Here is a 16,080-nt window from a genome sequence, read left to right as displayed (position 1 = left end):
GCGGCCGGGGGAGCTCGGGGAGCAAGGGGGCCTGGCCCGGCGCACTCGCGGCCGGCGGCGCTGCCCTGCCGGGCCCTGGAGGAGCGGCCGAAGCGGGGATTGGTTCGCCTGTGCGAAACACCGAGCTGGGGAGGGGAGTCCTGTGGGGAGCCACTCGAAGTGACAGGGGCACTGCTTTGCTATCCTGTAACAGCTTCAGCAGACCTGCGTCAGACCTCTCGCAAATGTAAATGCTGCTGCTGGCGTGTTGGAGATTGCAGCTGAGCTTCACAGCACAGACCAACCCAGAAGACAAGGTGACCTGAGATCTCATGCTGTCCAAGACAGCAGTAGTGCTCTTCAGAGACAGTTTTCTCGCATGTTCTCTGAAGTCCAGTCAGTTGTGCTCTCTTCCATAGGTGAATACAGACCTATTAGTTTTTAAGTTTCAAAAGCGTTGTGAAGCCAGAGCCATCAGAATGTGGTGGGGCTTTCAACATCCTCATTCTCTTATCATTACTTGTACTGAAGTTAGAACAACCATGTATCTATTTCAAAGAAATGAAAAACAACATTGGGTCTTCAAGCGTTAGGCCTTGGAGCTGGTTGGGTCAAAGTACATTAGTCTTACTGCTTTGTGTAATTTACTGCTTTATGTACTTACTGCTGTAAGTAAAATTTGCCAGTCTGATAAATGGCTTCTCTCATCAGAGAAAATCAAACCTTCTTAGCTCGTTTTCTGTTAATGTGTGTTCTTCCTATCAGGGCAAAGAAGCATTTTTTCATGAAAATGGATGCACACAACAACTGCTAGTGGCTGAAATTTATCTGTATACTTTACCAAAGATCTACAAGTAAATAATTTCATTAAAATTATTTTGTTCACAAGAAGAAAAGCAAGCTAAATATACCAAACTATTGATTCTAAATAACTCTATCTACTTGTGAAGAATAGTGACAGCTGATAGCAACAGGCTCTGGAAAGCAGATTCTGTACTATATATAAACTGATGTATTTTGTGCTTGAATTTGCTCCAAAGAGTGCAGCTCTATTGCCTGATGGATATGAATTATCATTTCCTTGAAACAAAAATGAGGATCATTTTGTGGAAGTCATGGAAGATTTGATATAAACTTTGGCCTGGGTATCTGTATCATAGCAGGTTGGAGTTTTCAGCAGTGCATTCGCAAATGTATATTGAATCAGGAAAGGCACTGATTTCCTTCATGTAGCAAACCTTGAAAGCCCTTGTGTTCATGTTTAAACCTTCCGTGAAGTGTTTGGTGTTCCCTATAACAACACCGAGGAATCTCCCTATTCCCTCTTTGCCCTGTGTTGTTTCTGTGTTAAGGTAGCTTTTTATAATAAACAGCTCCTAAGAGGAAAGTAACAATCAACTTCTAAACATGAAGAGTGTGAAACAAGATCCTAAATAGAGTAATGCAAACCTTGATAGTTGTTTAACTTCTGGTTTGTTACAGACTGTATCTCTTTAGGTGAGAAAAAGGAGAGGCAATTTAAATATAAAGCTTGTCTTCTGTGTTTGTCCACAGGTAAATACAAATAGGATATGAATTGGGAAATAGAGTTCCTAGCCTAGCTCATCAGAAGGTAATGCAGCTGATTTTCCTCCTCTGGAAAGCTCCTTCGTATGCAGAACTCTGTACCTTGGCCCTGAGAAGATTTCTTGATTAGGGAGCTTCACAGCACTTCTAATGTCTGCCATTGCCTTGTGTCCTTTGGAAGGATAGTATCTCCACAGAAATTGTACAAGTGTACAGAGATTAGACATGAGCATTTCTGGTTTTGAGTCGCTATAATAATTTCTGTGTCTGAGAGATCTTCCAAGGTTAGGGTAGTTGTTTGGATGGCAGGTGTCATGAATATCATGAATGACAGACACCCATGTTAGACCTCCAAAATATGTGGGGGTTTGTGACAACTCACAATAAGAAATATTCTGCTTCTCCAAGGTCTTGTCTAAATATGTGCAAGTCATAGTAACGCCATTTTGAAAAAAAGATGCCTCTCAAGGATAAATAGGAATGTAAAATATTAGGGATTAAAATGAGAAACAAAATATCCATTTTAGTTTATATAACAACTCTTTTGCCTTTTGGGGTCGTTTTTGGCTTTATACTAATAAAAATACAACTTACGGGAGACAGCCTATCAACATCTTAGTTGTACCTTCAGGAAAACAAAGTTACTGTAAGAATGGGAGGTTGATATAGCATAGATAGAATCCAGTTCTCATACAAAATGGCAATCAAGTTAAATATAGTGCCAGAGGTGGGCATTTACTTTTAAATGTGTATTTTCTAATGTGTACTTTACCCTCTTGCAGGAACATAAATAGGTAGTAGGAAGAGCGCAGCTGATGACAGAGCGCAGGATGGGTATCTATTTTCTTCTGTTAATTGTAGGGTTTTGCTGGGGGCAGTACAACCCCCACACCCTTTCTAAGAGGACATCTATTGTGCATCTCTTTGAATGGCGCTGGGAGGATATTGCTCTGGAGTGTGAACGCTATTTAGCTCCTAATGGATTTGGAGGAGTTCAGGTATGTCTGTTCCTATCAGTAGGTAGTAAAATTGCTACATGGATGATAATTTGTTTTTCAGAGAAAATGTTCAATTTTGTTCAAAATGTTCAAAGGACAGGTAGTGAGAAAGAAAAATAGAAATTGGTAATGGAAGTAGTAAATGCTGACAGATATATTCTTCAGCTATCATTGAGAAAGCATGACTTTATTTCATTGTTCCAAAGTGCACATTTTGCATTCTGTGCTATTACATTTAGATGAATTAGAATTGCATATTGTTGGCTAAATCTTTTTTTTTTTACTGCTGTAAAGAGTAACCTATGTTTATCTGCTTGATATTATTTAAATCGAGGGAAGCTCTTAAGAGCTAGATAAACATAAAATAGAACTATGACTGAAAAAATGGCTCTCAGAATAACAAAGTGCTGAAGGTTTAAATAATTAAGTATGAAAGGCTGCTATTTGTGTTCACCCAAACTGGCAAGTTTCTCTCTGTTAAGCAAAGTGTCACAGTAAGCCATTAAGAGACCCTTCTTTGTAGGAACCTGGTGTGAGCAGGCAGAAATGAACTGAACACAGGTTCTGGTGGGGGTGTGCTTATGTGAGTCTGTTCTGTCTGAACAACAGAGACATGTTCCTGTAGAACCAGTACTGTCAGATGGGTGGTGTAGTGTGGCTGGAGAACAGACACTTATTAAGCTACTTCAGTTTGCATGTCAGATTGCTCAGGAAAAATTGGTGAGAAGCCTGCCTGTCTCTTGTAGCCCAGAAGTTTGCAAGCTGGCCTGAGTAAGAACTCTCCCATAATATTCAGATAAAAACAGCTTTTCTTTGCAATCTTCTTTCCAGACACACAGACCTGATTGATTTTTAAACTGATTTTTCAGACTGTGGTATATGCCTATATATCTTTTTAAGCCATTCTTTGACAGTGTCTCAGAAAGAAAGATTTTCAGATGATGGCTTGCTGAGATGGTCACAAAGCTGTGGCAGCTAAGTAGGCTGCAACCTAGGGATCTTTCTGAGAAGTGGTGGGATCAAGTGGTTGTGCTCAGAGGACTTAGAGGTAGCAGCAAAAGCTTGTTGCCTAAAAAGTATCCTGAAGAGAGTCTGTAAAATTTTGGAAGAGGTATAACTCACCTGGAAACTTGCAAAAATTACGTCAAGAATGCTTTTATCCAAAACATTACAAAAATGGGAAGTTGGATCAGTTTTAAGAGCAGGATATTACATCAGTTGTTATGCAGTCAGTTCCTTCCTGATCCTATATCTGCTGACCTAATTCTTTGATTTCAGATATTTTTTTTTTATCTTTGAGGCCTGCAGTTACAAAAGCTATTAGGACACTATGTCCATGGACGTAATTTTTATAGTATTTTTCTACCTGCTGAAAGCCAGGTCTAAGTCTTTTATTTTCAGTGTAAGCAGAGGATAGTGAGTATCTATATGGGTTATGTTCTTTCTCTAACATGGGCAAACAAATTAACCACTATCAGTATCCTGTTACCAAGTGCCATTGTTTTATTCACAGATTTCACCTCCAAATGAAAATGTTATTGTTACTGACCCCAAGCAGCCATGGTGGGAAAGATACCAGCCTGTCAGCTACAAGCTGTGCGCACGATCTGGAAATGAAACTGAATTTAGAGACATGGTGACCAGGTGCAACAATGTTGGAGTAAGTGCTTTGAAAATCTTCTGGTGTTAACAATGCAAGGATATAGACAAGCAGTAATTTGGAAGGGAAGACATGGTAGCACTGGAGTGAAGATGGTGGGGTTTTTTGTGGAATAGTTTTGTTTGGAAGGGACCTTAAAAGATCATCCTAGTCTGACCCCCCCTCCAATAAGCAGGGACATCGTCAACTAGATCAGGTTCCTCAGAGCCCCATTCAATCTGACCTTGAATGTTTCCAGAGATGGGGAATCTACCACCTCTTTGGGCAACCTGTGCCAGTGTTTTACCACCCTCATTGTGAAAAAGCTTCCTATATTTAGTCTAAACTTGCACTTGGCCTTGTTGAACCTCATGAGAGTCCCCATGGCCCCACTTCTAAAGTTTGTCCAGGTCCCTCTGAATGGCATCTCATCCCTCAGGTGTGTCTACTGTACCACTCAGCTTGGTGTCATCTGCAGACTTGCTGAGGGTGCACTCGATCCCTTCATCTGTGTCATTGATGAAGACACTAAATAACGCTGGTCCCAGTACAGATTCCTGAGGGACACCACATGTCACCAATTTCCACTGACACTCTGAGCTGTTGGCCACTACCCTCTGGATACGACCATCCAACCAATTCCTCATCCACTGAACAGCCCACCCATCAAATCCAATCTCTCCAATCTGGAGAGAAGGATGTTGTGGGAGATGGTGTCAATGGCCTTACAGAAGTACAGATTAATGACATCTGTAACCCTTGCCTTGTCCACTGATGCAGTCACTCCATCATAGAAGGCCACTAGGTTACGCAGACAGGACTTGGGTGAAGCTGTGCTCCTTGTCTTAAATCACCTTCTTGTCCTTCATGTGCTTTAGCACAGTTTCTAGGAGGATCCAGGCTGGATGGGCCTCTGAGCACCCTGCTCTAGTGGAAGGTCTACCTGCACATGGCCAAGGTTGGAACTAGGTAATTTTTAGGTCCCTTCCAACCCAAACCATTCTATGATTTTCTGATCTGTTCCATGATCTTCCCAGACACAGAGGTGACACTGACAGGTCAGTAGTTTCCAGGATCCTCCTTTCTACCATTTTAAAAAATGAATACAATGTTATCTGCTTGTTTGTAGGGCTGCATGCTGTATCACCGTTGCTGTATGCTAATAAAAGAAAAATAATTTGAATAAAATATTGGGTGAAGCAATCAAGCCTATATAGGGGGATGAGGCAGGAGGTGTGGGAGAGAGAACATTAATTAGTGATGCTGTGGGAAGTAGCTTTCTCAAATTGTTATATGAATATTATTCTCTAGGTATATATTTATGTGGATGCAGTAATCAACCATATGTGTGGAGCTAATGCTGGTGCTGGTGACCATGCCACTTGTGGAAGCTATTTCAATGCAAAGACTGAAGATTTTCCAGCTGTGCCATATTCTGACTGGGACTTTAATGATGGTAAATGTAAATCTAGAAGTGGAGACATTGAGAATTATCATGATATATCTCAGGTAAACCTAGAACTATGATTTTCATGTACGTCTGTTCCTGTGCTGTGGTTTCTCTGCTCTCATTTACAGTCAGACATTTTTTAAAACAAAATGCCTCATAGAAAACCATCCAGATTAATAATAGATGTTAGTGTTGCTATCAGGAACACCACTTCTTAAAGGGATAGCTCTATTTGAGACAATGGCTCGGTTTCAGATTTAGACTAATATGCTTAGGTACTTTATAAAGACAATTTAAAGCTCATAAAGTCTATTTAGCAATTACCTTGTGTGGGAGTTTTGTGTTAAAAAAAAATTAGAGTTATTTTTTGCCTTTTATTGTAATTGGAAGTTTTCTTTGGTCTCAATTTCAGAAAAGAGAGATTAGGATTTTTTAAAGGAAAATAGTAATGCCAAAATCTTGAAAATTGACCTTCTGATCAGATATTTCCTAGGAGTTTATCTATTCCTCTGTGTTAGATTTTGAGGTCAGGACTTTATAACTACCAAAGAATAAAAAATTATCTTCTAAAAATAAATACCTACTTTTCTTGAATAATGTCTTATGTCTTTCAAATGCCTTTGATCTTTCCTGAATCTAAGTTGAGGGGAAAGGGGTTTTGGAGAAATGACAGAAGAAGTTCTAAAGGAACTGTTCTTTAGTTCAGTTTGCAAGACAGACTAATGCACCTTACTCTCTCCAGGAAGATGTGCATAGCCATGGAAACCCATAATGAGTGTTCTTGGAAAAAGCATCTCAGTATATTCAGTGTCTGTTTAAAGTATTCTTTTGATGAAAATCAGTGCCCATCATTTTGTATTTACAGGAAATTACAGTTTAATGTTTTAGAAGGCTAAAGGAACTTGAGATTTTGAAAATATTTAGGAATATAATTTCTAGAAGTCTTTCATATATCAGAGAAGAAATGACTGTACTGAGTAAAATGCCTTATACTTGCATTTAAAAAGCTAATTATAAATGTAATATAATATAATTCTTCAGCACCTGCAAATGCGTAAATTGGGTGAATGCAGATTTCTTAATGCTCCTTCTGTGTAGATGACTGTTCAAGGTACCCGTCCAAGGCAAAGATATGGTTGGTTTACAAAGGCTAGTGAATGCTTTATTTGGCATTGTAACGTAGGCAAGAAAATTCAAAATGTATGCAGAACACTATGTTTAGTTTATTAGGGGAAAAATGCTTCATTTCAGAATTTTTGTCCAGGTCCGGGACTGCCGCTTGGTCAGCCTTCTGGATCTGGCCCTGGAGAAGGACTATGTGCGCTCGAAGGTGGCTGAGTACATGAACCATCTCATTGACATTGGCGTAGCAGGCTTCCGAATTGATGCTGCCAAGCACATGTGGCCTGGGGATGTGAAGGCGATTTTAGACAAGCTGAAAGATTTAAATACTACATGGTTTCCTGAAGGAACTAAACCTTTCATTTACCAGGAGGTAATCTTTATTTTTTTTTAAAAATTTTACTGAACAAATGCATTTTTTTGTAGGCACAGTATGGACTCATTCATACACAGAAAGCAACGCTTTGCTTGACTGAACCCAAGCACCTTTCAGATTGAAGATTTATAGAAATCATCATCAAGATTTAATCACCATAATTTGCAAATATCTAATCTGCCCATAAATGGTAATTGGCGTGCAGAATGCCCCAGATGTTTTGGATCTTCTGGAATTTTCACCTGGAAATTTCACTTGAGATGAAATTTACTGCATTGAAGTTAGTGTAAAAAATCTGTTGGTCTGAAAAAACAGATTTCACTTCCTGAATTTTAAATTCTGGATAATAAATTGTAACAGAAGATGTAACTGGTGTCTACAGTCTGAAACTTTGTTTTCCAATGCCATAACTAGTGTTGCTTGATGTTCTGAATTTGTGCTTTGTATTTGAATAATGAATCTGAACAAGACCTAAGAAGCAGGTAGTTGCTGGTTTCAGTCAGCAGAAGCTAAAGTTGATAGACACATTTTATTAGATCAGTATCGGGCCTGGAAGCACTAGGGCCAATAATGAAACAGTGTTTAGCTACAGAACGAAATGAGGCTGCCAAACTGCTGGAAGCAGAGACATTGGTGACTAAACTAAATATAAAGTTGATACAGCCCAAGCATTAATTATGTATTAGTGATCAATCAGCATAAGGAGACATAGGATGGAGATGGAAAACAAGTTCACAGCTAGGTTGAGGTAAAAGGGGAAAATAGCTTTAAATACAATTTTGCAGGAAGGCCAAAAAATATAATTAGCTCGAGTATTACCTGTTCCTTAAACCAATGTTAAAGGGAATGCCTTTTACTTGTTTGGTTTTTAAGTAGAAAGCAGTACCATGTCTTTCCTGTCCCAGGTAATTGACCTGGGTGGAGAGCCGATCAAAGGCAGTGAATACTTTGGAAATGGCCGAGTGACAGAGTTCAAATACGGTGCAAAGCTGGGGACAGTGATCCGCAAGTGGAACGGAGAAAAGATGGCCTACCTAAAGTAAGGATGGAGGTGCTGCTGTTTATCTGGGCTACACTGGATACAACAGTTGACAGGGTAACTTCAGCTCTTTGTGTTTTTGGCTAGGAACTGGGGAGAAGGCTGGGGCTTTGTGCCTTCTGACAGAGCCCTGGTCTTTGTGGACAATCATGACAACCAGCGGGGGCATGGGGCCGGTGGATCTGCTATTCTGACCTTCTGGGATGCCAGGTAAGAGATTGCTCTTGTCTGGGTGCTGTTTTGTCTGTCTGTTTCTCTTTGCACGTCTCATGACTTGCTTTGTCCAACCAACAGGCTCTATAAAATGGCAGTTGGTTTCATGCTGGCCCATCCGTATGGGTTCACACGTGTGATGTCAAGTTTCCGCTGGCCAAGATATTTTGTTGATGGAAAGGTAAGCCTGCAATGCTGACGATGCATTTGTGGTGGATAAGGACCAGAGCAGGGCCCTAGAAGTAGTCCAGCGCATTTCAGTGTGTTAAGGGATTTCACTGGGCCATGATCTAGCTGGTGAAAATTTGATGCTCCATCTAGCTTTTCTCTCCCAAGAGGCTCTTTGCATTTTCAGTAAGAAGTTATAAACTTCTGAATTACAGGACATCAATGACTGGGTTGGACCCCCAAGTAACTCGGATGGCTCAATAAAGCCTGTGACAATCAATGAGGACACTACCTGTGGCAACGACTGGGTTTGTGAACATCGCTGGCGTCAGATAAAGTAGGACACTGTGGGAGAAAAAACTGAGTGAAAGCAGTTGCTTTTGCTTCATGTTCCTCATGGCTTTAGAGCTCTTGCAGCTGCAGTGACAGCCGTTCCTTGTATTTTCAGGAACATGGTTATTTTCCGTAACGTGGTGGACGGTGAACCTTTCTCCAACTGGTGGGACAATGGCAGCAATCAAATAGCTTTTGGCCGTGGTAATAAAGGCTTCATCATTTTCAATAATGATGACTGGTAAGTAAGAGAGGAATAAATCATAATTTATTATTTTTATAAATAATTTATTATTTATTTTAAAAATCTAGGTAATAGTGAAAGCTTTTAGGGTGTTGCTGGGTCCAGCAGATCTTTGGAACAGATGCATCCTCTGTGTCTTTTTCTAACAATTTAAACTTATCATTCTCCACTCTACCTGGAACACTCTTCACTCTTGGCAGTTAGGCCTTGTACTCTGATCTCGCTGTTTCCCAGTTCTGAAGTTGGCTGGGTCGTTGATCAGGGTCAGCCAGCAAAGTCTGAACTTATAGAAATGAGGGAACTTGTAAACTCAGGAATGTGGTCTAAAAGTGACAATTTTAAAAACTGTATTGCAATCTTTTATGCAATAATGAGATGATAAGAGAAAGAGAGTGTGTCAGGCCTGTAATAATTAGAAGCAGGTTGTGGTGATAAGCAATTTGAAGGATGTAGTGGTTGTACAGATTTTGCAGTGTCCAGAGAAGTGCTACAGGATAACTCCAGAATTACCTAACATCTGAGAAGGTTTCCAATATGAGTTGCAGAGCATTTTAGAGTCCACGTAATCCTTACTGCATTTCAATCTTTTCCAAAGGTCTTTGAATGTAACTCTGCAGACTGGTCTGCCTGCTGGCACTTACTGCGATGTCATTTCTGGGCAAAAGAATGGTGACCATTGTACAGCAGGTGAAGTTCACGTTGCTGCTGATGGCATGGCAAATTTCCTGGTTGGTAATGAGGACGAAGACCCATTCATTGCCATTCACGTTGATGCTAAATTGTAGCCAGATCTGTTGTGCACCTGTTGTTTCTTCTCTTCTGTATTTTTGCTGAGAACATACAGGTGGGCCAAATGTCCAGCACTAAATGAACCAAGGTAGAGCAAAGTCTATTAGTTAATACTAATGAAATAGTGAGCCGCTGCTCTACAGAAACAGGAGCTAGTGGTGCCAGCGCACATCTGGGAGTGGTGCTGTACACCTGTTTGCATTTTTAAGCGTGCTTTATTCAGTTAAAATACTCATACAAAGTGAAAGGAGAAAATTGAAATTACTTAATTTAAAATGGTGCTGCTCTGTCCATGAGTGGAAGTAGTGTGGTTCTCTTTAGGGGCAAGTGGGACTAGGAATTGACAGGATGTCCAAAAACCAAGAGAAGACACTTTTGTGCTGAAACATGGCACAATTCAAGTTGCTTCCAAATGATAACTCAGTTGAAAATCTGTTTCCTCTGTTGATCTGTACATTCTCTGTATCTAGTGAATAAAAAATGGCATTCAAATCAAGTCTGTCCCTTTTTTGTGACAAACCAAACATGGGGTCTGGGTCAGAGGAAGCTGGCCTGTGCCAGTTGTTTATTCCAGCCTTTGGCATCAGTCAAGCCCGTCTTATTACCTGGTTCACAGTCACCTTGTGCCTGTACAAGTAAAAAACTTAGTTCTTCCACAGTTACCCCAAAATTGACTTGATCTCCGTTACTGCTGCCTATAATACAATCACCAATAGGATGGTGGGCATTCCTAGTCATGGAAAAGGAATATGTGGGTTGAAACCAGCTAAAGCCCATTGCTACCTGCAAAAAAACTTCTGTTAGTTTTTAATTTTGTGTAACCTCTTTTGTACTGAGCCATGTCTACATTCTTCCCAATGCTGGTCTGGCTAAACCAAGGAGATAATCACCCTTTTTAATTAACTCTGGGATAAACAGTTACATTATCAGCTAATGCACTCAACTAAACCACTTACACACAAAGAGTTTGTGTGTTAAATTAGCATTCCTTGCAACACCCTTGGACAGTCAGTCACAGCCTGCACAGCCTGTCATGTGAGGGCTCTCAGTCCTCTTTCCCAGTGGGTTTGCCATCCATTGCATCAGGCTAGCAAGGATGGGTCCTTACTCTTCTTGGCTGACAGCAGCATATTTTTCAGTGGAAAATGCATGCCACTGGAAGCTGAAAGTCATGCAGTGACATGCCATCTCATCAATGGAACCCCACAGGGAATGATGATGTAAAAATTAACCTGAGGCACATTTGGTTGCTTTCAGTAATATTGAGGGATGAGGGGGTCTGTTCTCACTGAGTTGGTAATCACAAAGTGCAATCGCTCACTGGTTCCTTGCTGTTAGTGAGTAGGCAAGGTTATTTGCAGTAATTTACTATTTCATTATAGTAGTGGGAAAAGAGGCTTTTAATAAGGTCTGTGACATGAAAATGAACAGGTGGACAAATGGGACAAATGCTTCTGTGTTTTGTCCTTGAAGACAAATTCTGGGAAAGAGAAGGATGCATGTGACATATTGGCATGGCTAGTTTCAGAAAGAACACACTAGAGGTAGTTTGGGTACAAAGTGCACTGATGTACTGATGTTTCTTTTCTTCTGGAGTAGATGTGACCTTTTTTCTAACTTTTTTTTTGTCACAGATATTCATCAAATGTCAGAAATTTTATGGTCTTTGTATTCTTTCAGAGTGGTGTTGGTATGACTCAAGCTTGTTCATGGAGAATTGTTGCTAAGACCTTGATTTTATAAGTCAGTTCTGTATGAAGACCTGAAGGCATCTTATGAGCTAAAGTCAGTAGTTTTTTTTTTCAAAGGAGAAGACTGTAGGAAAAGCCAAAAGGGACTTGGACAACAGCTCTGGCTTTCAGATTCTGTTTTATGTCAGTCAGCTAACACTCATCTGCAATATTTACATCTGATTTTGGGTTGAGTTCCTTGGCTCAGATGAATCAATGGTCATTTAAAATGAGATGAAACCTTATGCAAAGTTTCTGCTGGAGAAAGAAACACAGCTTGGATGACTTTCAGTCAGGTACAGCGACAGCTATTCTGCACAACCAGCTGTGTGAAGAAAACTGATAACAGTTCCTAGCAGAGACTGGGCAGTGACACTAGAGAAATGCTTCAGGCCTGAAAAGGCATCAGTTTCTAGTTACCAATGTGATTCACCTGGGGAAGATCCACAGCCTGTTGTCCGATAGAGCTGTAATTGACTGAGAGTGGCTGATCAGGTACCCTGGTTTGAACTCTGCCAGCATTCAGAGGTGTCCAGCTGTCAGGATTAGATGAACTCAGTCATTCTCCTAGTGCTGTTAGGTTTTCATCTTTCAGTCACTTCTCCCTCCTTTTACCTTCCAAAGACCCCTTTCAGGGTCTGTGTGTTATGTTTTGGAATACTTTTGATAAAGTATTTCTGTTTACATGAAAGAGTGCAGTTCTGGATTTGGGTACACTGCTCACGGACTGCTTAGTTTATGATAGTGTATAATCACTGTGAAAAGGTATTTTATCTTCAGCTGTTGGGCAATCCAGGAGGAAAACCAACCGAAGGAATGATATTGAGCTAGCTAGCTAAATAATAACTGATAGCATTGATCTAGCTAGCTAAATAATAACTGATAGCATTGATCCTTGTGAATTTTGACAGCTGTGGTAGGAACTTTGTCATCTTGCAGGAACATAAATAGCCTGTGGAGAGACTAGAGTGCCTTCAGTAGATAGCACCATGCAAGTCCTCCTCCTCCTCCTTGCAGCTGTGGGGTTTTGCTGGGGGCAGTACAACCCCAACACCCTCTCTAAGAGGACATCTATTGTACATCTCTTTGAATGGCGCTGGGCGGATATTGCTCTGGAGTGTGAACGCTATTTAGCTCCTAATGGATTTGGAGGTGTTCAGGTAAGAGTAGTAGGAAAATGGCATTTGTAGCATTTAATTAATAAATCAAAATCCCTGAGATGGAAACAGCCATCTCCAAGTAACTTTGCTGTTGGAGAGGGCCAATGATTTTGTATCTCTAGCAGGTCAGTTACAAAGGGGCATGCCTTCCTCTGAAAGGCTTCCCCTGAAAGCTAAGTAAGGCTCTTCCCTTGTTCTGAGGGAAGTGCATAAGCATTGAGGTTTGGCTTGTCTAAGGCTGTCACCACTCCAGTTACAAATACTTCCTATGGCTTCAGCCTTCCCGTGCACATGCCCTTGAAAGCAGGCCCATGCTGGATCTGGGCAACCCACAGAAAAAAAATAAAACCTCTTTCTTGCCAGTGTACAAGACAGATATCTCTCAGACTTGGGCTTATGCTGTGGGAGAGGCTGGGTTGGGTGCTAGCCTGCCTCTGAGGGTAGAGATGCTGAATGCAGGTTTTGCCCTTAAAACGTCAAAATAAAACCAATTGATTTCTTATCAAAGTATATAATTTCATCTACAGGTTTCACCTCCAAATGAAAATATTGTCATTACTAACCCAAACAGACCTTGGTGGGAAAGGTACCAGCCCATTAGCTACAAGCTCTGCACTCGGTCAGGAAATGAAGATGAGTTCAGAGACATGGTGACCAGATGCAACAATGTTGGAGTAAGTGCCTTGAAAAATCTGTATCTGATATGGCAAGAAGTGCTGTATCAGCTGAGGGAAGGTACTGCTGCTTTCCTCTAAGGAAACATATACTGAGAAGAAACTGAAGTGGAAAAAAGTCAATAGTGAAGTAGTAAAGTTGAGGCTATCACTTCACAATCACTACAAAACATAGTGAAATGCTCACATTGCTTTTCCAGGTTCGTATTTATGTGGATGCTGTCGTCAACCACATGTGTGGAGCTGCGGGTGGCTCGGGCACCCATTCTACCTGTGGAAGCTATTTTAATGCTGGAAACAGAGATTTTCCAGCTGTACCATACTCTGGCTGGGATTTCAATGATGGCAAATGTCACAGTGGAAGTGGAGAAATTGAAAATTATGGTGATATATATCAGGTAACTTCCTCTGGCAAAAGTTTTGATTATTTTTCTTTTTTTTTTTTAAACATGTTGTGTAAACTCCACAGTAAGATGAAACAAAGGGTGTAGTTTTTCACAAAATCTGTGCTTAGTCACTTGACAAATGAATGAGGTTGTAACCATAGGTACTAGTGGTGCAAAATATTATGAGTAGTGAGAAATCAAGAACCTGTGTGTGGAAGTTTTCCCCTGAACTGAGCCCAGTGTACTCAGCTCAGCCCACAACCTCATTCTTATAGCTTATAAGCTCAGCTGATCATGATAAGGAGCCCCCTTGAAAAACTGAGAGCAGTGCAAGGTGGTGCCCTGGTTGAGCAACTTACTGGTTTTTGTAGTTGGAATGTGTAGCAGTTCTTTCTCAAGCTCTTTGGCCACTTTGCAGCAATATACTATGATATTTCTGCACTGGCACTGCTTCATGTAAGGCTTGCCCTTCACTGGTTCAGGTGGCTCCTAATGTGCATCTGTAATATGCATCTGTAATATGTGTTTCTGTAACATGCATCTGAAATCCTGGGTTACAACAGTTTAAAGGTATTTCCATTTCAATCTCCACCCCAGTCCCTTTGGACCAGACCATTGTGTTTAACATTGCAATGAATTCCTCCCCTTATCCCTGCTCTGCCTTGGACTTATCCACAGACTACAATCCCTCAGGGCTCTACCTGCTGCAGAAGGAGCCTTGTCTATGAGCCACAGTCTCTTCAGGAGGACACCTGCTGTGGCACAGACTTATCCACAGCTACAGTCACTTTGAGGGGCACCTGTTCCAGCATGGTCCTATCCATGGGCCACAGAGTCTTCAGGGATACACCTGCTCCAGTGTGGCCTTACCCACAGCCACTGTTCCTTTAGAGCCTGCCAACACGGCCTTAGCCCTGGCTGCAGTCCCTCCAGGGGTGTTCCTGCTCTGTCGTGGGCTTGTCCATGGCCAAACACTTTGAGGTGCTCCAGCATGTGCTCATGCACAGCCACTGATGCTTCAAGGTGTACCTGCTGCAGCACAGTCGTGTCCTTGGGCCCCAATCCCTTCAGAGGGACACTGCTGTGGCACAGACATAGCCATGGCCACAGACACTTTGAGATGTACCTGCTCCACTGTGGATCCATCCACAGGTCACAATCCCTTTGACTTGAGTTCACTCTGAAGTTCCAGCCTGTCTGGTACAGCAGCACAGAAACAGCAGCAGTGTGCTGGCCACCTGCCAGCCCAGGAGCATCTCCACTGCCAAAATCCAAATGTTCCCAGAGTGAGGTGATCAGCAGCACAGTGGAACAGCCAGCAGTGAAGGCAAAAAGCAGCCACTAATGAGCTCTAGACTCTAATACACAAGTGAGTCCTGTGCAAGCACAGGAGCCTGCCAATTAATAGCCAAAGAGCAATAACAGCTATAAATTCCATCTAGCACATTCCAATCAAACTTGTTATTTCAAAACCTTTGAGCCCCACATTTGGCACCAAAAAGGACTGATGTGGTTTAACCCAGTCAGCAACTAAACACCACACAGCTGCTTGCTTACAGGGGAGAGAATCAGAAGAGTAAAACTGAGAAAACTCATGGGTTGAGATAAAGACAGTTTAATAGGTTAAGCAAAAGCTACGTGTGCAAGCAAATCAAAACAAGAATTTATTCACCACTTCCCATGGGAAGACAGATGTTTGACTGCCTCCAGAAGAGTAGGGCTCCATCATGTGTAAGGGTGACCTGGGAAGAAAAATGCCTTCCCTCCAAACATCATCCCGTTCTTCTTCCCACCATCATCCCCTTCTTCTTTATCTGCTGAGCATAGAATATCCCTTTGATCAGTTAGGGTCAGCTGTCCTGGCTGTGTCCCCTCCAAGCTCCTTGTGGGTCTCCAGCCTACTCGCTGGTTGTGTGGTGTGAGGAACAGAAAAAGTCTTAACACAGGAGTTTAGTTTTAGTAATTGCTGAGCAGCGCTTGCACAGAGTCATCACCCCTGTTTTCAGCACAAATCCAAAACACAGCCCCATACCAACTACTTTGAAGAAAATTAACTGTGTCTCGCCAAAACCAGCACATTCTACGTCCCTTGTCCCATAGCATTTACATCATGCTGAAGTACCACACTACCCAGTCAAACCACCACCCCTCTCCACCTCATTTGATAATACACAGATATAATCTTCTCTTCTTCTCTTCTCTTCTTCTCTTCTC

At 41.5% G+C, this 16,080-nt stretch overlaps 2 protein-coding genes across 5 annotated transcripts in view; both read left to right on the top strand.

Moving 5' to 3' along the window:
* The first annotated feature begins 91 nt into the window (after positions 1–91).
* On the top strand, positions 92–10,412 carry LOC103756228 (pancreatic alpha-amylase). 4 transcript variants are annotated; one of them, XM_018081734.2, is made up of 12 exons: positions 92–296; positions 1,534–1,591; positions 2,328–2,543; positions 4,057–4,203; positions 5,494–5,691; positions 6,897–7,127; positions 8,036–8,169; positions 8,257–8,379; positions 8,464–8,563; positions 8,766–8,887; positions 8,999–9,124; positions 9,723–10,412. In XM_018081734.2, the coding sequence occupies exons 3-12, from the start codon at positions 2,361–2,363 to the stop codon at positions 9,910–9,912; spliced, it is 1,554 nt and encodes a 517-aa protein (XP_017937223.2). In that variant the 5' UTR covers positions 92–296; positions 1,534–1,591; positions 2,328–2,360; the 3' UTR covers positions 9,913–10,412. The 4 variants fall into 4 exon arrangements, with proteins under 4 accessions (XP_017937223.2, XP_008920507.3, XP_025751831.2 ...); XM_018081735.2 differs by lacking the exon at positions 92–296 and adding an exon at positions 352–398; XM_008922259.3 differs by lacking the exon at positions 1,534–1,591.
* Positions 10,413–12,635: 2,223 nt separating this feature from the next.
* The window catches only part of LOC103756229 (pancreatic alpha-amylase), a 6,298-nt gene continuing 2,853 nt past the window's right edge, over positions 12,636–16,080 (top strand). The window contains exons 1-3 of the mRNA XM_029963223.1: positions 12,636–12,806; positions 13,334–13,480; positions 13,681–13,897. Of these exons, the coding sequence (XP_029819083.1) occupies positions 12,636–12,806; positions 13,334–13,480; positions 13,681–13,897 (535 nt within the window). The remainder of the gene's footprint in view (positions 12,807–13,333; positions 13,481–13,680; positions 13,898–16,080) is intronic.

Source organism: Manacus vitellinus, unplaced genomic scaffold (genome assembly GCF_001715985.3).
Source record: "Manacus vitellinus isolate BGI_N305 unplaced genomic scaffold, ASM171598v3 scaffold_56_pilon, whole genome shotgun sequence".
NCBI classification, from domain to species: domain Eukaryota; kingdom Metazoa; phylum Chordata; class Aves; order Passeriformes; family Pipridae; genus Manacus; species Manacus vitellinus.
The sequence above is the reverse complement of the archived record's forward strand: the minus strand, read 5'-3'. Positions and strand labels throughout refer to the sequence as shown.

Bases quoted from the DNA above. Each gene is read 5' to 3' on its own strand.
- LOC103756228 (XM_008922259.3), top strand. From the start codon at position 2,361: ATGACAGAGCGCAGGATGGGTATCTATTTTCTTCTGTTAATTGTAGGG. The intron at 2,544-4,056 runs GTATGTCTGTTC...TTTTATTCACAG, and splicing joins ATGGATTTGGAGGAGTTCAG to ATTTCACCTCCAAATGAAAA. The intron at 5,692-6,896 runs GTAAACCTAGAA...ATTTTTGTCCAG, and splicing joins ATTATCATGATATATCTCAG to GTCCGGGACTGCCGCTTGGT.